The sequence below is a fragment of the Sapajus apella genome, unplaced genomic scaffold, assembly GCF_009761245.1.
Source record: "Sapajus apella isolate SASKATOON/1434 unplaced genomic scaffold, GSC_monkey_1.0 scaffold121, whole genome shotgun sequence".
In the NCBI taxonomy this organism is placed as follows: domain Eukaryota; kingdom Metazoa; phylum Chordata; class Mammalia; order Primates; family Cebidae; genus Sapajus; species Sapajus apella.
In genome coordinates, this window is record NW_022437061.1 from 3,915,343 (window position 1) to 3,937,525 (window position 22,183).

At 40.3% G+C, this 22,183-nt stretch overlaps 1 protein-coding gene across 14 annotated transcripts in view; it reads right to left on the reverse strand.

Annotated features, from left to right (window-relative positions):
- CCDC158 (coiled-coil domain containing 158) overlaps positions 1-22,183 on the reverse strand; it is a 119,787-nt gene that overhangs the window by 8,516 nt on the left and 89,088 nt on the right. For 8 of the 14 annotated variants that reach the window (XM_032261114.1, XM_032261111.1, XM_032261107.1 and 5 more), the window contains 3 exons: positions 20,240-20,307; positions 18,103-18,261; positions 15,861-15,968 (listed from right to left, as the gene is read on the reverse strand). The exons of 1 other annotated variant lie outside the window; for it this stretch is intronic. In XM_032261114.1, coding sequence (XP_032117005.1) covers positions 15,861-15,968; positions 18,103-18,261; positions 20,240-20,307 — 335 coding nt within the window. Of the gene's footprint in view, positions 1-15,860; positions 15,969-18,102; positions 18,262-20,239; positions 20,308-22,183 lie in introns of those variants that run through there. 5 more of the 14 variants (XR_004263708.1, XM_032261108.1, XR_004263709.1 and 2 more) reach the window with 5 other exon arrangements.

Here is a 22,183-nt window from a genome sequence, read left to right on the forward strand (position 1 = left end):
CTGAGGCTGCCTGCCGTTGCCAAGGCAACCCGCCATTGCCAATGCAACCTGGCATTACAGAGAGAGTCCGCCAATACAGAGGCAGGCCACCACTGCCGAGGCAGTGCTAACTACACCCATATAAATGGAACTGCAGGGAAGTTCACAGGGCGGAGCCCACAGCAGCTCAGGAAAGCCTCTTCAGGCAGACAGTGACTAGGCTGCCTCCTTGCTGGGCAGGGCAGCCCTGAAAAAAAAAAAAGGCAGCAGCACAACAGGAACTTATAAATAAAGCCCTAACTCCCTGGGACAGAGCACCTGGGAACAAAAAGCGGTTTATGAGTTCTGCTGCAGCAGACCTAAACGTACCTGCCCAGCAGCTCTGAATGAACAATGGAGCTCACAGCTCAGCACTTGAGCTCCTGTAAAAGACAGACTGTCTCCTCAAGCAGCTCCCTGACCCCTGTATATGCAAAGAGTCACCTGATAAAGGAGAGATCAGACTGACATTTGGCAGGTATCCTTCTGAGACAAAGATAGCAGAAGAAGAAAATGGTAGCAACTCTTACTGTTCTGCAGCCACTGCAGGCGATCCCCAGGCAAGCAGGGCCTGGAGTGAACCTTAGCAGTCCTACAGCAGAGGGGCCAGACTGTTAGAAGGAAAACTAAGAAACAGAAATAACCTCATCATCAACAAACTAGACGTCCACTTAGAGACCCAATATGAAAGCCAGCAACTACAAAGACGACAGGTAGATAAATCCATAAAGATGGGAAGAAACCAGTGCAAAAAGGATGAAAACACCCAAAACCAGAACACCTCTCCTCCTACAAGGGATGATAACTCCTCACCAGCAAGGGAACAAGGTTGGATGGAGAATGAGTGTGATGAAATGACAGAATCGGACTTCAGAAGGTGGGTAGTAAGAAACTTCTGTGAACTATAAGAACATGTTCTAACCCAATGCAAAGAAACTAAGAACCTTGAAAAAAGATTTGACAAAATGCTAACGAGAACGGACAACTTAGAAAGGAATATGAGTGAATTGATGGAACTGAAAAACACAACACGAGAACTTTGCGAAGCATGGACAAGTTTCAACAGCCAAATTGACCAAACAGAAGAAAGGTTATCAGAGCTCAAAGATCAACTCAATGAAATAAATGAGAAGGCATGATTAGAGAAAAAAAGGTAAAAAGGAATGAACAAAGTCTCCAAGAAATGTGGGACTATGTGAAGAGACCTAATCTATGTTTGATAGGTGTACCTGAATGTGACAAAGAGAATGAATCCAAGCTGGAAAATACTCTTCAGGATATTATCCAGGAAAACTTCCCAACCTAGCAAGGCAGGCCAATATTCAAGTCCACGAAATACAAAGAACACCACAAAGATATTCTTCATGAAGAGCAACCCCAAGGCACATAATCATCAGATTCACCAGGGTTGAAATGAAGGATAAAATGCTAAGGACAGCCAGAGAGAAAGGTCGGGTTACCCACAAAGGGAAGCCCATCAGACTCACAGCAGATCCTCAGCAGAAACCCTACAAGCCAGAAGACAGTGGGGGCCAACATTCAACATCCTTAAAGAAAAGAACTTTCAACCCAGAATCACATATCCAGCCAAACTAAGCTTCATAAGTGAAGGAAAAATAAAATCCTTTGCGAACAAGCAAGTACTCAGAGATTTCGTCAACACCAGGCCTGCTTTACAAGAGCTCCTGAAAGAGGCTCTACACATAGAAAGGAACAACCAGTACCAGCCACTCCAAAAACATGCCAAATGGCAAAGAGCATCAACACAATGAAGAACCTGCATCAACTAATGGGCAAAAGAGCCAGCTAGCACCAAAATGGCAGTATCAAATTCATACATAATAATATTAACCCTAAATGTAAATGGACTAAATGCCCCAATCGAAAGACACAGACTGGCAAATTGGATAAAAAGCCAAAACCCATCGGTGTGCTGTATCCAGGAAACCCATCTCACATGCAAGGATACTCAAAGGCTCAAAATAAAGGGATGGAGGAAGATTTACCAAGCAAATGGACAGCAAAAAAAAAGCAGGAGTTGCAATTCTCCTCTCTGATAAAATAGACTTTAAAGCAACAAAGATCAAAAGAGACAAGAAGGACATTACATAATGGTAAAAGGATCAATGCAACAAGAAGAGCTAACGATCCTAAATATAAGCACCCAATACAGGAGCACCCAGACATATAAGGCAAGTTCTTAATGACTTACAAAGAGACTTAGACTCCCACACAATTATAGTGGGTGACTTTAACACCCCATTGTCAATATTAGACAGATCAACCAGACAGAAAATTAACAAGGATATCCAGGCCTTGAACTCAGACCTGGACCAAGCAAACCTAATAGACATTTACAGAACTCTCCATCCCAAATCCACATCTGAGAAGAATATACATTCTTCTCAGCACCACATCACACCTACTCCAAAATTGACCACATAATCGGGAGTAAATCACTCCTCAGCAAATGCAAAAGAACAGAAATCATAACAAACAGTCTCTCAGACCACAGTGCAATCAAGCTAGAACTCAGAATTCAAAAACTAACCCAGAACCGCACAGCTTCATGGAAACTGAACAACTTGGTCTTGAATGTTGACTAGATAAACAATGAAATGAAGGCAGAAATAAAGATGCTCTTCAAAACCAACGAGAACGAAGACACAACATACCAAAATCTCTGGGACACATTTAAAGCAGTCTCTAGAGGAAAATATATAGCAATAAGTGCCCACATGAGAAGCAAGGAGAGATCAAAAATTGACACCCTATCATCAAAATTGAAAGAGCTATAGGAGCAAGATCAAAAAAACTCAAAACCTGGCAGAAGGCAAGAAATAGCTAAGATCAGAGCAGAACTGAAGGAGATAGAGACACAAAAAACCCTTCAAAAACTCCATAAATCCAGGAGCTGGTTTTTCGAAAAGATCAACAAAATAGACAGACCACTAGCCAGATTAATAAAAAAGAAAAGAGAATAACCAAATTGATGCAATAAAAAATTATAAAGGGGATATCACCACAGATTCCACAGAAATTCAAACCATCATCAGAGATTGTTACAAACAACTCTATGCACATAAGCTAGTAAACCTGGAAGAAATTGATAAATTCCTGGACATTTGCCTCCTCCCAAGCCTAAACCAGGAAGAAGCTGAAACCCTGAACAGACACATAACAAGGTCTGAAGTTGAGGCAGCAATTAAGAGCCTACCACCCAAAAAAAGCCCAGGTCCAGACGGGTTCACAGCCAAATTCTACCAGACATACAAAGAGGAGCTGGTACCATTCCTTCTGAAACTATTCCAAACAATCCAAAAAGAGGGAATCCTTCCCAAATCATTTTATGAGACCAACATCAACCTGATACCAAAACCCGGCAGAGACTCAACAAGAAAAGAAAACTTCAAGCCAATATCCATAATGAACATAGATGCAAAAATCTTCAATAAAATACTGGCAAGCCAACCGCAACAGCACATCTAAAAGCTAATCCACCATGATCAAGTAGGCTTCATCCCGGGGATGCAAGGCTGGTTCAACATATGCAAGTCTGTAAACGTAATACACCACATAAACAGAACCAAAGACAAAAACCACATGATTATCTCAATTGATGCATAGAAGGCCTTTGACAAAATTCAATAGCCCTTTATGCTAAAAACCCTCAATAAGCTAGGTATTGACGGAATGTGTCTCAAAATAATAAAAGCTATTTATGACAAACCAACAGCCAATATCATACTGAATGGGCGAAAACTGGAAGCATTCCCTTTGAAATCTGGCACTAGACAAGGATGCCCTCTCTCACCACTCCTATTCAATATAGTACTGGAAGTTCTAGCCAGAGCAATTAGCAAGAAAAAGAAATAAAGGGTATTCAAATAGGAAAGGAGGAGGTCAAATTGTCTCTATTTGCAGACGACATGATTGTATATCTAGAAGACCCCATTGTCTCAGCCCAAAATCTCCTGAAACTGATAAGCAAGTTCAGCAAAGTCTCAGGATACAAAATCAATGTGCAAAAATCACAAGCATTCCTATACACCAATAACAGACTTAAAGAGAGCCAAATCAAGAACGAACTGCCATTCACAATTGCCACAAAGAGAATAAAATACCTAGGAATACAACTAACAAGAAAAGTAAAGGACCTCTTCAAGAAGAACTACAAGCCACTGCTCAACGAAATAAGAGAGGACACAAACAGATGGAAAAACATTCCATGTTCCTGGTTAGGAAGAATCAATATTGTGAAAATGGCCATACTGCCCAAAGTAATTTACAGATTCAACGCTATTCCCATCAATAACCTTCTTCACAGAACTGGAAAAAAACATCTTAAAATTCATATGGAACCAAAAGGGAGCCCACATAGCCAAGTCAATTCTAAGCAAAAAGAACAAAGCGGGAGGCATCACACTATCGAACTTCAAACTATACTACAAGGCTACAGTAATCAAAACAGCATGGTACTGGTACCAAAACAGAGATATAGACCAATGGAACAGAACAGAGGTCTCAGAGGCAACACAACATATCTACAACCATCTGATCTTTGACAAACCAGACAAAAACAAGCAATGGGGAAAGGATTCCCTGTTTAATAAATGGTGTTGGGAAAACTGGCTAGCCATGTGAGAAAGCAGAAACTGGACCCCCTTCCTGACACCTTACACTAAAATTAACTCCAGATGGATTAAAGACTTAAACATAAGACCTAACACCATAAAAACCCTAGAAGAAAATCTACGCAAAACCATTCAGGACATAGGCATAGGTGTTCATGACCAAAACACCAAAAGCATTGGCAACAAAAGCCAAAATAGACAAATGGGACCTAATCAAACTCCACAGCTTCTGCACAGCAAAAGAAACAGTCATTAGAGTGAATTGGCAACCAACACAATGGGAAAAAATTTTTGCAGTTTACCCATCTGACAAAGGGCTGATATCCAGAATTTACAAAGAACTAAAACAGATTTACAAGAAAAAAACCAACAAGCCCATTCAAAAGTGGGCAAAGGATACGAACAGATACTTTACTAAAGATGACATACATGAGGCCAACAAGCACATGAAAAATGCTCATCATCACTGGTCATCAGAGAAATGCAAATCAAAACCACATTGAGATACCATCTCACGCCAGTTAGAATGGCGATCGTTAAAAAATCTGGAGACAACAGATGCTGGAGAGGATGTGGAGAAATAGGAATGCTTTTACACTGTTGGTGAGAGTGAAAATTAGTTCAACTATTGTGGAAGACAGTGTGGCGATTCCTCAAGGACCTAGAAACAGAAATACCATTTGACCCAGCAATCCCGTTACTGGGTATATATCCAAAGGATTATAAATCATTCTGCTATAAGGACATGTGCACATGAATGTTCATTGCAGCACTGTTTACAATAGCAAAGACCTGGAACCAACCCAAATGCCCATCGATGATAGACCGGACAAGGAAAATGTGGCACATATACACCATGGAATATTATGCAGCCATAAAAAATGATGAGTTCGTGTCCTTTGTAGGGACATGGATGAACCTGGAAACCATCATTCTCAGCAAACCGACACAAGAGCAGAAAATCAAACACCGCATGTTCTCACTCATAGGCGGGTGTCGAACAGTGAGAACACATGGACACAGGGAGGGGAGCACTACACACTGGGGTCTGTTGGAGGGAAATAGGGGAGGGACAACGGGGGGAGGGGAGTTGGGGAGAGATAGCATGGGGAGAAGTGCTAGATGTGGGTGATGGGGAGGAAGGCAGCAGATCACACTGCCACGTGTGGCCTATGCAACAATCTTGCATGTTCTTCACATGTACCCCAAAACCTAAAATGCAATAAAATTGAAAAAAAAACAATAACAACAAAACAAAACAAAAAAAAGAAATGAATATGAAAAGGTGGTTAAAGATGAGAGGCCCAGAGTTATAAATGAGCCTAGGAGAGATCAGAGCCAGGTTCTTGAAGGTCTTTAGCCCTGTTTTTGATTGATTCCTGAGTTCTATGTTTAAAATAACACTTAACTGGCTTACAAAATAGCAGCATCTTTCCTAGAAAGAAACAGGTTTCCCTCCTCTCTGTTGTTAGCAGATTTAGGGCCCTTTTATTTTTAAAGCTATGGCAGCTAAAGAGTTAAGCTGGTTTGCAGAGAGAGCTGCCTTTTACAGAGAGAATTAGTAACTTTTGTTGTTATATTTAACATCTGAGATAGCTTATAGTAACTGAATAGAGGTAGTAACTTTCCCAATACTAGCACCAAGTTTTTATATTATTTGAGGGATAGCAAAGTTGAGGGTTATAGTGCTATTGATGCCAGGATAAATTAGACTTGGGAGGGGTTACTCATCTGAAGATCTTGTTGGAAAAGCAGATGTAGATCTTTTAATGGCTCGCAGGTGTGCGAAGGGTTGTCTCCTTGAACTTCAGGCTGTGGAGTGGAGGGTTTATGACTTTCCTTAGGAGGTATTTAAAGCTTCAGCCGAGCGTAATGAATTCATGAGTTAATCCCCACCACCTTAACTGCTGTTGGGGTAGACAGAATAACCAAATATGGTTCTTTCCAAGATGGGCCTAGAGAGGGAGAGTCTCAGGGGAGAGATTTAAAAAGCACCAAGTCTCCAGGGCAGAACAGCTCTTTCCCTTTTCCCCTAGGATGTCCTTCAGGCAAACTCTTGAGAACCTGTTGGTACTTAGCCAAGAAGTTATATCTTTTATTAGATTTGCTGGGTTTTTTTTGTTTGTTTGTTTAATACAAGATCATTAGTAAGAAAGGGCTGTCATAAAGCATCTTATAAGGACTGAGTTCTATTTTCTGAGGAGAGTTTTGAGCTCTTAAGAGTGCTATTGGTAATAGAGAAGGTCAAGAGAGGTAGGTTTCCTGTGCCAGTTTCTTTAGGTGTCTCTTAAGAATTTTATTCATTTTTTCTACTTTCCCTGAGGACTGAGGCCTTCAAGCACAGTGGATATGATACTGTATCCCTAGAGCCTTGGAAATTCCTTGGGTTACTGCAGCTTTGAAGGCAGGACCGTTATCGCTTTGAAGACAGTGAGGGAGTCCAAATCTAGGGATTATTTCATTAATTAGGACTTTTATTACTTCTTGGGCTTTCTCTGTTCTACAGGGAAAAGCCTCAACCCAGTTTGTATAAGTATCCACACATACTAGCAGATATTGATATCCCCAAGACTTAGGCATATGGGTGAAGTCCATTTCCCAGTCCTCACCTGGGTAATGTCCAGCTTGTTGTTCCCCAGGGGGAGCTTTGTGATGTGCCAAAGTATTATTTTTTTTACATACTTTACATCCTTTGACTATTTGTTGGACAGCCTTGAAGGGACCTTTGCCCATAAATACAGATTTGGCCATCTGATGTGTATTCTCTATATCCACATAGAAGGTTTGCTGTAGAGTTTTAAATACTTTCCACTGGCTGGCAGCAGGTAGAAGCACTTTTCCCTCCTCAGTGGCTAACCATTCTGAAGGAAGAAGGTTGTGTCCCTGGGAGATTGCCCACTCTACCTCTTCTGATGAGTATTGAGGTCTAGTTCCCTGGAGTGGGTTCTCCCATATTAAAGGTCCTTCCATAAATGCTTGTTTAGCTGCCCTTTTAGCTTCTAGGTTAGCTTGGCGATTGTCCTTGGCTACACTCTCATCTCCTTTTTGGTGACCCTGACAGTGTAAGACTGCTACCTCTTTTGGTTCTTGGACAGCTTGTAATAAGTCTAAAATTTCCTTGTGGCATTTAATGGGAGTTCCTGCCAAGGTTAGGAACTCTCTTTTCTTCCATACAGCAGCATGAGCATGCAAAACTAGGTAAGCATATTTGGAATCTGTAAATACATTTACTTTTTTTCCTTTTTCTAATTTCAGAGCTTGGGTGAGGGCTATTAGTGCTGCCAGCTAGGCACTAGCACCAGGAGGAAGGGAACTGCTTTCAAGCACTGTTTGATTACTCACTACTGCATATCCTGCTTTTTGAACTTCATTTTCCATAAAGGAACTTCCGTTAGTGTAAAGGTTAAGGTCAGTGTTGGTTAGAAGAGTGTTTAGGAGGTTCCCTTGAGCGGCATAGTTCTGAGCTGTAATCTGCTGACAATTATGCTTTATGTCTGCTCCTATCTCAGGGAGGAAAGTAGCTGGGTTGAGGGCTGCACATGTGTGCAGCTGAAGTACAGGCACTTCGAGCATTAAGGCCTGAAATCTGAAGAGACGATTGTTAGCCATAAGCCTCCCTTAGAGGTCAGAATTCCAGCTACATTATGTGAAATTCATACAGTTAGATTTTTCCCTTGCACTATTTTAACTGCCTCTGAGACCAGTATAGCCACTGCAGCTACAACTCATAAGCAGTGTGGGCAGCCTTTCGCTACCGCGTTAATTTCCTTACTTAGGTATGCCACCAGTTGTGGAGTGGCTCCCTGAGTCTGGATAACCCTCAGTGCCACTCCTGACTTCTCTGTAACATATCGGGAGAAGTTGTTCCCTGTAGGAAGGCTTAGAGCTGGAGCCTGCAGTAGTGCCTACTTTAGGGTTTGAAAGGCTGCCTTAGCTATTGGGTCCCAGAGTACAAGATAGGTATTAGCTTTTTGGGTTTTCTTAATCAGAATGTACAAAGGTTTTGCTATATCACCATATCTAGGAATCCAAAATAGGCAAAAACCAGTTATTTCCAAGAATTCCTATAATTGCTTTAAGGTTTTGGGACGGAGAAGCCCAGTATGGGTGGAAGACATCCCTTATCTAGGGCCCAAGTGCCCTCAGACAAGACCAGCCCTAGGTATTTTACCTCCTGCCTACAAAGTTGGGCCTTTGGTTTGGAAACTTTATATCCACAGTTGGCAAGGAAGTTTAGGAGCTCCTGAGTGGCCTGCTGACACTGGGCTTCTGAGCTTGTAGCTAAAAGTAAGTTATCCAGATATTGAAGAACCTGAGTATCTGGATGTGAGAAACTACTAAGGTCCTGAGCTAGAGCCTGGCTGAACAAGTGGGGGCTGTTTCTAAACCCCTGAGGTAAAACTGTCCCGGTGAGCTGGGAACTCTGGTCTAAAGGGTCTTCAAAGACAAACAGAAACTGCGAGTTAAGATATAGTGGTACACAGAAAAAGTCATTTTTAAGGTTCAGAACTGTAAACCATTGTGCCTCTTCTGGTATTTGAGAGAGCAAGGTGTAAGGATTAGGTACAAGGTATAAGGATTTATATTAGAATATAAAGGAATTACAGCTTCATTAATAAGTCTAAGATCCTGCACCAGCCTCCATTGTCCATTAGGTTTTTGCACTCCTAAAATTGAAGTATTACAAGGGCTATTACGGACTTCACTAGACCCTGAGCTTTTAAGTCCCTTACAATATCCTGCAGTCCCTTTTTGGCTTTTTCGTCTTAGTGAGTATTGTCTCTGGTAAGGAAAAGAGGTAGAATCCTTTAGCCTTATTTGAATTGGGCATGCATTCTTTGCCCGTCCAAATTGTCTGTCCTTTGCCCAGGTTTCAGGATTAATCCCTTCTTGAAATAATGGGCAGCAGAGAGGAATTTTCTCCCTAATGAGGTTCATACAGATAATGGCTCCTGCTCTGGCTAGCAGGTGCTGCCCTAATAAGGGAGTGGGACTTTTTGGCATAATGAGGAAGGCATGGGAGAAGAGCACATCTCCCCAGTTACAGCTTAGGGGCTGGGAGAAATATCGGGAGACTGCTCATCCTAGGGCTCCTCAGACACTTACAGACTTAGAGGACAACTGTCCAGGGAAGGAGAGCAAAACAGAGAAGGCTGTGCCAGTGTCCAGGAGGAGATTAACTTCCTGGCCCTCTATGGTCAGCATTACCTGGGGCTCATTGAGGGTGGTGATTTGAGGGGCAGTTGCCCTGGGCACCTTTAGTCCTACCATTGGGTCATTTGGTTAGACACCTCAGGCCATGGGAACCTTTGTCCCCTGGGACAGTGTGCTTTCCAGTGATTCCCTTGGCACAGTGGGCATGGATGAGGTGGTGGTCCATTCCTCTGGGGACAGTTTCTTATAACATGTCCCTTCAGACCACAATGGTAACAAGCTTTGCCAGCCTGGTGGCTAACCTGAGCCTTTCCCTCATTTGAGCCTCTGGGGTCTGCTTGCCTGAAGGCCATAACTAAGGCAGCAGCCTTTCTCTGATCTCTCCTGATCCTTTTAGCCTGTTTCTCTTGGTCTCTATTATAAAACACCGAGATTGTCTGGTTTAGCAATGATTTTAGACTCTGTTCTGGTCCCAAGGCCAGCTTCTGAAGCTTCCTCCCGATATCTGCTCCTGACTAATAGACTTGTCCTTTAGTATTAACTGATTCTTAATGGAGTCTGGTGACAGGGGGGTGTACTTTCTTAAAGCCTCTTGCAATTGCTTAAGGAATGCTGTTAGGTTTTCTTCCCTTTCTTGAGTTATGGTGGATAACATTGCCTTCTTCCTAATTCGCCTTAATCCCTCAAGTATACAGGTCAGGAAATGCTTACGGCTCCAGTCCCCCTGTTCTCAATCCAGATCCCATCAAGGGTCTGTGTCAGGGACTGTCTATGTACTTGTGGGATATTTATCCTTTTCCTCTGGTGTTATCAGGCTATGTACCTGACTAAGGTACCAAGTGTCCACAAACTCTAGAGCCGCCATTAGAGCAGCCTCTTTTTCACTGCTGGTTAGGGTTTGATTAAGCAAAAGCATGACATCCTTCCAGTCTAATTTGAAGGACTGACCCAGGCCCTGAAGAACGTCTATGTACTTGTCTGGGTCATCTGAAAACTTTCCTAAGTTCACCTTAATTTGCTTTAAGTCAGAAAGTGAGAAGGGGGTGTGCACCTTACTTGGGCCAAATTCTCCTCCCACTGCCTGTAGAGGGCAGAGTTTGGGCATCCAGGTAGCCTGAGATGCCCTGGCTGTCTCGGCCCTCCCTGGCTCCTGTTGGGGTACAGGAGCTGAGGAGCCCTGGTTGGCATTGGTGGAGGTAGTTGCCACAGGGAATCCCACATGTGGAGGTAGTCCTGAGGAGGGCTGAAAAGGGTATAGGGCACAGGCCTGACAGAGCTGAGGCTTATTCCTTAGGGAAAAGAATAGTTGCACATAGGGGACCTTAAACCATTTACTCTTGCTTTTACAATGCAGGTATAATTGTAGAATAGCGTTGTAATTTATACTCCCTTTTGGAGACCAGGTTTTTCCACTCAGGAGGGGGGAATCTGGCCACTCTGTTTGGCAGAGAAAGAAGAGCTGCTTCTTCTTTAAAAGTCATGTGTTAAATTGGTCCCAATTTTCCAGTATACATTTTAATGGGGACTTGAGCTTGGGAATAGAAGAACCCATGTGAAATTGAACACAAGGGATGCCCGCTTCCCCGGTTAAAAAAAATTACAGCTGCTTTGACCTGAGGCATCCCCCAGGTAAAATGGGTACTGAAATGAAACATTTTCAGTCAGTACCCTGAAATTTCGTGTGCCCAAGATGCGTGATCCATCTTATTAAAGGGCTCTCCACGTACTGGATTCCAATCATGACCTACCAGCATCATGGACTCATGCCCATGGCCTTGCATGACCTCCAGTGACCACCATGGATGCATAGAACAAAAGGAGTTATTGGGTTGGGTGGTAATCATACCAACGAGCTCTGACAAGGCCAGTCAGGCTCAGGAGATGGGTACCAATATTTCCAGCAAAGGTCCAATTTTTGCAGGCCAATTTATAAAACCACCCTGGAAGGGTAAGCTTCTAGGGCAGGGCCAATAAAGCACACAATTCAAAGAAGCAGGCTGGGCCGCTGCAGCTTCCCTGTTCATTCGAGTGCCTTTTGTACCCTGCCTCCTGCCAGAGGAGAAAGTTTGTCATGCCCCTGCTCAGGGACCTGTGGCCACTATGTTGCCGGGACCATGTGTACACCCTAGGCCTCTCCCCCAGCCACTGCCCACACAGGGACCCACAGCCAGCAGGTGAGAGCCCCAGGGAGGGAAGTTCCCTTGTTCTGCCCCGACTGCAGTTTTTAACAACCGTATTCTGCGGTTTCATGCTGCCCCCAACTAGGGATCTGAAAATGCTGGCCAGTGAGCAAGTGAACCCGCAAAAAGCATTTTCCCTGAGGTGCTTCCTTAAGTGCTGCCGCTTTGCTTAGAGCCTCTGAGCCCACCTGGAAGGCACTTCACCCCAACCCGAAGCTCCGCCCCCCCCCCCCCCCTCACCTGGCTGTGACTGACTGCAAGGCTGGGTAGTGGGCAGATCCAGTTTCTGTTTTGGCCAGCAAGGAGCAAAAGGCCTGGGGGCAGGGGAGTGCGCCTGCTTCAGCCTGCCAGTTCGCAAGCCCAACACCTGGCCGTGCCTGCGCACGCCCGGTTCTACCCCTGGTACAAACAGAGAGCATTTGCTTGTCCCACCTCCCACAGGCTTTTTGCCCAGAGAAGCAGCAGAGAGAGAGAGAGAGAGAGAGAGAGAGAGAGAGAGAGAGAGAGGAGGGGAAGGGAGAGGGAGAGAAAGACAGCTTGGAAGAAAAGGTGCGCTTTTAGTTCTGGCTGGCCTGTGCTGCCACGGCTTGGCGCCGCTCCAGTTCCCTGCAGTCCTGCCTGGCTGTAACTGCTTAAGGTATTCTTAAAGAGACAGGATAGAAAGCAAGTGAGAAGGGTCCAATATTTTTCATTTACTCCTCCAAAGTGTTTTCCTTATGCTGCACTCTCCACGCCCCATGTTGGGCGCCAATTCTGTAACTGGGTTTTTTTATTGGGTGCTGGTGAGACACAGCTCCCCTGAGATAATGCTGTGGGTTCTTGGCCTCCAATCTCTTAAAGAATTAGCGATGGGACCACTGCAGGTACACTGTATGCTCATAAAAGTAAATATAGGACCCAAGAAGTGTTGCAGAAAGGTGATTTTATTTAGGTAGAGGAAAGAGAAGAAAAGGAGAAGAGAAAGACTTCCATGAAGAGTGTGGAAGGGGATTTCAGAGGGGAAATCCAGAGGGGAAAAGGGAGCTCCCACCATGAGGGAGGGGATTCCAGGGAGCTGGAAATCCAGTGTGGGTGAAGGAGCAGGGGAATTTCTCTTGGGAGACATTCCCACATTTCCAAGTTCCTCTGGCCAATGAAAGGAGTTCCTTTAAACTTCTGCTGGGCTGATTGACTCTTAGTTTCTTCCCATGCCCGCAAAATTTAAACATAAATCATTTAAGTCTCCCAGATGAAGAGAGATGAGAGGGGGTGCATGGCGCCGGGAAATTCTTGCCCTTAAAACTACACCACCTCATGGACTCGGAAAAAGAACACCTTCCCTCAATATAGACCAATGAAACAGAATAGGGAAGCCAGAAAGAAGGCAAAATATTTACAGTCAACTGATTTTCAACAAAGCAAACAAAAACATAACTTGGGGAAAGGACACACTATTCAACAAATGGTGCTGGAATAACTGGCAAGCCGCATGTAGAATAATGAAGCTTCAACTTGTCTTCAACTCAAGATGGATCAATGACTTAAATCTAAGATCTGAAACCATAAAGATTCTAGAAAATAACATTGGAAAAACTCTTCTAGACATTGGCTTAGACAGAGTTCATGACCAAGAACCCAAAAACAAATGCGACAAACACAAAGATAAATAGATGGGACCTAATTAAATTTAGAAGCTTCTGAACAACAAAAGAAATAATCAGCAGAGTAAACAGACAACCCACAGAGTGGGAGAAGAAAATATTTGCAAACTATGCATCTGACAAAGGACTAATATTTAGAATCTACAAGGAACTTGAATCAGCAAGAAAAAAACAAATAATCCCATTAAAAAGTGGGCTAAGGATATGAATAGGCAATTCTCAAAGAAGATATACAAATGGCCAACAAACATATGAAGAAATTCTCAACATCACTAATGATCAGGGAAATGCAAATCAAAACAACAATGTGATACCACCTTACTCCCACAAGAATGGCCATAATTTTAAAATAAAAAAAAAATAACAGATGTTGGTGTGGATGTGGTAAAAAGGGAACACTCTTATACTGCTGGTGGGAATGTATACTAGTACAACAACAATGGAAAGCAGTACGAAGATTTCTTAAAGAACTGAAAGTAGAACTACCATTTGATGCAGCAATCCCACTACTGGGGAAAAGAAGTCATTACATGTAAAAGACACTTGCACATGCATGTTTATAGCAGCATAATTCACAATGGCAAAAATATGGAACCAGCCTAAATGCTCATCAACAAACTAGTGGATAAAGAAAATTACACATGTATATGTGTTTATATATATATACATATATGTATGTATATATGTGTGTATATATATGTGTGTGTGTGTGTGTGTGTGTGTATATATATATATATATATACTTATATGTAATGTAATACTCCTCGGCCATAAAAAGCAATAAAATAATGGCATTTGTAGCAATCTGGAAGGAGTTGGAGGCCATTATTCCAAGTGAAGTAACTCAGGAACAGAAAAACAAACATCGTATATTCTCACTTATACATGGGAGCTAAGCTATGAGGATGCAAAGGCATAAGAATGATATTACGGACTTTGAGGACTTGTGGGGAAGCATGGGAGGCAGGTGAGGGATAAAAGACACGTTGGGTATAGTGTATACCACTCGGGTATTGCGTGCACCAAAATCTCAGAAATCACCACTAAAGAACTATTCCCTGCAACTAAACACCACACGTTCCCCTAAAGTATTGAAATTTTTAAAAATAATGCTCAAACCCCACAAATTCACAATAAACTTAAAACCAAATATTTTTCCTGATGTTTATATACATAGGGGTCTTGAGTTACCACAGGGACTTGGAATTTTCTTCAACAACAATTTGCTAAAACCTTTCTATATTAAAAATGTTGATTTTGGAGTCAGAAATTTCAGAGGCCAAGTCCCCGTTCTACTCCCCACTGTGACTTGGAATTTATTGGCTGTACTCTTATCTTCAGTTTCCTCATTCTCAAACGCTGTAATAACAGTACCCATTTCCCAATGTTGTTGTGAAGATCACATGAAGAAATGTAAGTGAAGCTCTGAGTACAAGGCCTAGCACACAGTTGGGAACTGCTCAATTGTGTTAATAGCAACTATTACTATTAACAAGGTTAAGTTTACCTCATAAAGATTTGTTAAGTATTTTCCTTCACCAAGCAATTTATTATTTTCTAGGGATGGAATAACAAAGGTACTTCAAAATTAATTTCTTTCTGATAAAGGCTCCTGGATTTATAAAGGTGAGTTAGAAAAGCATGAAACATGAGAACTCCCCCATATCCATCGTACTTAGAATTAATGCCCAAAAAGCTTCTGGTCATCTACAGATTATAACAGTTTCTTATTCAAATTGTTTTATCATTTTTAGAAGTGGATTATTTTTATTTTGTGATTCATTGAGTGGCACACTGTCTTATAGTGCTTTGCTAATTTAAATCCTGTGTAAGGATAAATACCACTATTTTGCTTTCTGGCTATTGACTATACTCCTGTCTTGGCTATTGTCATATAAATGTTTATCTACGGACCTAATAGGAACAAGAAAGACAGTGTGTGGGAATGTCCCAGGTGAAGAACCACTCAGAACTCAGAACCTGAAAAACACTCCTGAGGGCTTGTGGATTGTCATCCCCATTAGATAAGAGAGCACAGCAGGGCTAGAGTGACCCGATCATGGTCACACAATTAATCCAGGGGCTATTAATGGTTAAGACCCTTATATTTAGACTTCAGTTTACAGTTGCTAATTCAATACCTTTTCAGTGGGTCTATAGATAAAAGGCTTAATCTGAAAGGATGGTGAACATTTTCATGAGCAAGGAAAATCTCTTCAAAACGTACACTGTACCTTGGTTTTTCAGCTGTAAATCTTCTACCAGAGTTTGCAAGCTTTCCAGTCTGTTCTGAAGCTTCCTACATGTTTTTCCTGTTGTTTCTATTGGTGGAGACTGTGAATCTATTAGAAAATGGCTTAGATGTGATATTAAAAGTCTATTTGACATTTCCTTTTGGAAATCTTTCAATTAAAGGCTAAACAATTTTTCTTTAAAATAAAGGAAACTTTTCTTCATGACAAACTCTAAAAGAGCTATAACACTTAAAGGAAACGTTAACACATGATTTTAAAACAGAGAAAAATGAGTTTTATCTAAATATTGCAATGCTAGCCTATTTGATTTTGTTCAAACCAATCTGATGTATTACTTAACTACATAATATTAAATGGGATGGGTGAAAAGAATACTTCAAGTTTAATGATACATTCTGCATCATATATGACAGCTTTTCGTACCAAGTCTGAGTAGTTCTATTAACTTGGGTTTGAGGGAGTATGATCTAATACAGAAACTGCACCGTTTTAAATGTATGTGAGGCCAGTGCTCACGTTAGTTCTGTCACCTAATGAGAATGGTATTATATGACAGCAGAGAGTGGCATGGATGTCAACATGGTCAAACTGAAACTAGAACAAATGTGGCAGTAGCAACTAAAGAGGGCCTAGGAGCACGTAAGTTATTCTCTTACCAGTATTCTGTTTTTGTCAACCTCTAAAAGTACTTAATTGGCAATCTGAAGATTTAAATTTTGATCTTAATCCCTGCCTAGCTGTATAATTTTGAGAATATTTTTAATGGCTAATTTTCCTATCAAGAAACTTCCTTTTCATTACAGATATTAGCATTCAAGGTAATTATGTAGGAATTACTTTAAGAGAATGAGAAACAGTTTCTTAGATTTTAAACATAAACAATATAAAATATATGTTTTATGAGTACCTGACAATAAGCAGGGGGTTGAGGGTGGGAAGAAAATGCCATGCCATTATGTAACAAAAATTAACAATGAGGTGTTAGGCAGCATTGTTCTATTCTTGCAATAACCACAGCTCTAAAAGGGAATGTGGAGGCCAAAGCAACTCCACCTTGGATGCTAATCTGCCAAGTTGACTCCTGATTAATCCCAGTTCCAGGAAGGCATCCAAGATTTCCAGTTTCCTTGTATAGCAGGTAGCAAGTACCTACCATAAATCTACCCTTAAGCAATTGTCTTGCACACCCTTTCTGAGGTATGTATACCCTTTACCTATGGTATACAGGTCCTGGGTCAGAGGGGACAGTGGTACAAGGATCTACCACCTTGTTTCACTGCTGCGGAGACACAGACATGGCTCCATTCTTAAGTCCCTATTAAATGTTTCTAAGAAACTGGATTTGTCAGTCTCTTTCTTTAGCCTCTCAGCTTCCTCAGTCTTTGTGGATACATTTGCACAGACTGGCCATCACAGAACAGGAAAGTAATTTTATACTTAAAATTTAAAAATATGGTAAATGGATAGCTTAGAAACATAAAAGATGAAAGAGGATACAAGTACAGAAAAAAAGATGTAAAAAATGTACTAATATGTGTGATTAGAAATTTCTTAAGATATAGAAATGTGTAAGGCATAATATTTCAAAATACTAAGAAATGATTTGACAATAATACAACTTTGTCTAGTTTATCTCTTATGAAAGGGAATGATGTCATAGAACACTGGGGTCATTTGGTCACTGTCATACATGATGAGAAATATTTCAAGTTCATTCAACACATAATATTTAACTCTCACTTATTTACCAGGCATTTATTCTAAATCAAACAATTTTTTTCTCATTTGTCTAGTCAAATAACAAACTAACTTAAAATATTAAAAATGAGAAAATTTTGAAACATTTGTATGGCACACACTTATACTCACTAAGGCAGAGACTGAAGAAGAGCTATGATTTTAAAGAATGTAAATAAGAAAGAAAAGTAACTCACAGCATTTAAAAGAGGACCCAAATTCTTTTAATAAAATAGAGGCAAAAATGTTATTTATATTCAAGAAAAAAAGAGATAATGTTTACATATAATATCTATGTACACTTACTAAGACTCAAATGGTACACAATAGCTGTTATACTTAAATAAGACCTGTTTAAATTACACAGAATCAGAGCTTACACATAAGAGCAGCATGCAAAATCTTAATTCTGAGTAAAAAGAACTTACAGTTCAGTGTTGTAAAAAATAAATCAATCACAACAATGATATCAGATCTTTCTTACCTTTAATAGAATCAGATGAATGAATAGGTTTGGTGGGTCTATATTGTGATGTGGAACCTACTGAACCTTCAACTGAACTGGTTAGGAGTGAGTGCACTGGAGACTTCTTAGGAGAAGAATTGAATAAACGAGAAGCTGAATTTTTCACAGATGGACTTGCTAAAATTTTGCAAGAATAAAAGTAAAAAGGCAGAATTAATTAAAAATAGTACACTGCACCTCTCAAAAAGTCAAACTTTCATGAGAAAATGTTCCCAATGGTGGAGGGACAGGAGGATGTTCTTCTAAATACCCAAGATTTGGAGTTTTGGAGCTGAAAAGGGCTATGTCTTGGGAATAAAGGTGAACAGGAACTAGACCTGCCCTTGGGATCCTGAAGTCTAGCTTCAAATCCTCTTTCTAATGTGATTAAATTGATCTGGAAGCCTTAGTTGTCTACCAAAAGCAAGCATGAATGCTCTCTAGAGGAAGGTTATCTCATTCATAGCCTCAAATCACCTGTACAACTTTTCATATATAACGTGTCCTACAACAAAAATAACCAGACATAAAAGAAGATAAGATGATATGGCAGAAAACCAAGAGAAAAAAGAAATAATAACAGACATAGAGCTATAGGGTCCAGAAAATGGGGTAATCAGGCATAGACTTCCATAGATTTAAGCAGCACTACTTCAAACTCCAAATGAATTCTTATATGCATAAAAAATCATATCTGCACAAATGAATAAAATGTTAAGTGTATAATGGTGTTTATCTAAATACGTCTAAACATAGAAAAGGCAATGTACTGTGGTATGTATGACATTATGACAGCTACAACATCACTAGGTAACAGGAATTCTTCAGCTCCATTATAATCTTATGGTACCTCTGTTGTGTATGTCATAGTCACTGACTAAAACATTATTATGCAGCACATGACTGTATATTGATACTAAGAAAAAAAATGAAAACTTATCTTTCTCCCATCTCTTTTCACCTTACCTCAATTTTTTCTATTTACAATACTGTCCAGATTTATAACTACATTTTTGTTGAATAATCATCACAGATTTATTCTTTCTCATTTATTTTGTTCTCTTCCATAGGAAGACCAATTATGTGTCTGTTGGTTTGCTTTTGCCTTCCAAATCTAACATATTCTATATAATTATTTTTGGTCCTTATTTAAAAAAATTCCTTTCACGTGATTTTCTCTATGGCTATAATTTCAGTCACATCTATTTTATGTTTCATTTTCTAAGGCTTTTCCCGGTGATGTTTTTATCTTTCTCTTCCATTTCTAGTCTGAGTTATGCCACTTTGCTTGTCAACAAATTGATTTCTTTCAATCTCTTCTTTCTGGAGCTATTTTTTCTTTTTTCTTTTTTTTTAATGGAGACCATCTTATCTATAATTCTTCGGAAATTTTATGGAGAACTGTCCATCTTGATTCTTCTACTTTTCCTTTCATCTAGTCAATATTTATTCAGTACCTGCTATGTGTTAGGAAGCTTCCAGGCACCTGGGATATATCCAGGAACCAAACAGCTAAAGACATCTGCCCTTGCACAAGTCTTGTCTCACAAGGGTGACACGGTATATGTGAGAAGATGCTAAGCAAAACTGATGAAAGGAATAAGGAGCACTGGAAGTATGGGAAAATTGTGATTTCTATTTTATTTTATTTTTAGAGACAGGGTTTCACCATGTTGCCTAGACTGGTCTCAAACTCCTAGGCTCAAACAGTCTGTTCAACTTGGCCTCCCAAAGTGATGGAATTACAGGGATGAGCCATCATGCCTGGCTGGTTGTGATTTTTAAACGAGGTGATAAGAATTAAGTCCCACTGGGAAAGTGACACATGGCCAAAGTTTTTAAAGGAGCTGAGGGTTTGCAACATGAGGGAACAGGGCATAAATGCCCTAACATGGAAGCTGCCTGACATGTTCAAACAACAGTTTGAGGGTGGATAAAACAGAATGCATGAAAGGAAGTAGCAGGAAACGAGGTCAGAGAGCTAACAAGGACTTGGAAGATACTACAAGTACTTCCAAGTATATTTGCAAGTATATTGCAAATACTTTGGCTTTTGCCCTCATGGAAATAGGGAGCCATTGTAGGCTCTATTTCTGTGCTTTTGTTAGAAACTCACCTGCAGATGCAAATGTGAAGCAACCAGAGGGATCTTCCATGTCTCCTGCGTGCAATGTGACTGGCTCTCTGGAAGCATAAGAATTGCAATGCAAGCATTCCATTTCACAAACATTGTACTAAGAATCATAGACAGAATCAAGCAGACACAGGCAACATGTGATGACTTAAAATATAACCTCAAGATGGCAATCATAACCCTAAACTGTAGAAGTCCTAAAATACTCTAAAAGGTAGATTCAAAGTTGCATTATCCTTTTTGTATTCAGAATCCATGAACATTTTACAGAATGAAAATATATAATCCTCATTAGAAAATCCATTTTTGTGTACTAATAGCTATAAAATCCAAATCACCTGTTCATGGATTTTAAGAGATGCAATCTTAATGACTCATTTAAAAATAAAGAAACCAAAGACAATGACAATAACAACTCATAGCATTAGTAGTATCAGTGTACAAAACTGTAAGACATACAAGTTGAAGTAAACTACATAGTCCTCTATGAGTTGGGTACCAATATGAGAATATTATGGCAGCAGTTCTCAGATGGTCCCCTTTTAGGAGGTTTGTGAGGTCCAAACTATTTTCATTATGATATGAAGTTGCTATTTGCTTTATAACTTTTAGTCTCTCACAAGTGTACAGTGGAGATCCCCAGAAGCTCCATGATAGTTGACATCACAAGAGATTAAGTGCATATGCAAATATGAGAATCTAGCTGTATTTTACTAACGTAGTCGCCGAAATGTAAAACATGCCTTGTCAATGACTTTTTGACGCATTATAGTTATTCTTCATAATAAAGAAAAAGTTATTTTCTATAATTTCAGAATAAAGAAGTATTGCAGTACTTTCATTGCTGATGGAAGCAGGTTTTTCTAGTCATGAACAAACTCTACTGCAGAGCTTTAGTTATCTCAAGGAAGTAGCTCCTCTTTGTCCCATGCCTATGACTGGGCTCCATCCCCAGTAGCTCAGTGTGGGTACCCAGAAGCAGTACACAGTGGTCATAAACATGGGCTCAGGAGCCAGCTAGCCCTGTGTAAGAATCTGAGCTCTACTGTTTTCAAGCAGTATGACTTTGATAAGTTGCTAAGCAATCTGAGTCTTCATTTCTAACCTACATATGGGAAAAAAATGCCTGCCTTATACATGAGATTAGACTAATAAGTCTAAATCAACTGCAAAATAATAAGAATAAAAATATGCAGTTGATAGTTGTGGTTATTAACAGGTATGATGTAAGATCATATATCGAAATGAGAAGGAAATAAAAACATCATTTCTTTTAGGCTACAAGATAGATTTACACTTGGCCAGTCTGTATCCATGGGTTCTGCAATCACAGATTCAACCAAATGTGAACTGAAAATACTTGGGGAAAAAAAAGATGGCTGCATCTGTACTGAACACATACAGGCTTTTTTCTTGTTATTATTCCCTAAACTATACAATATAACAACTATTTACATAGCATTTACAGTGTACTAGGTATTATAAGTAATCTAGGGATGGTTTAAAGAATATAGGAAGATGTGTGTAGGTCATAGGCAAATACTATGCCATTTTATATAAGGAACTCAAGCATCTGTAGATTTTGGCATCCGCAGGGATCCTGGAACAAATCCCCCATGGATACCAAGGAATGACTGTGTTAAGAAAGATTCAAATTCACTGTATTTTCATCAAGTAGCAGAGACAGTAAGAAAATATTTATAATACTATCTTCATTAAGCAAATATTTACTGAATAGCTACTAGGTGGCAGACATTATGATTGGTGCTGAAGATACAGCAATGAATAAGCCCCTATTCTAACTAGATCTTAATGTAGAATTCACGTTCATAATTCTTAAGATATACAGAGGGCTCAGATATCTCTGTTTATTTAGGTGGTGAAAACAGAAAAGATAAGTTTTTCCAGGCAGTCTGTCAGTAAACA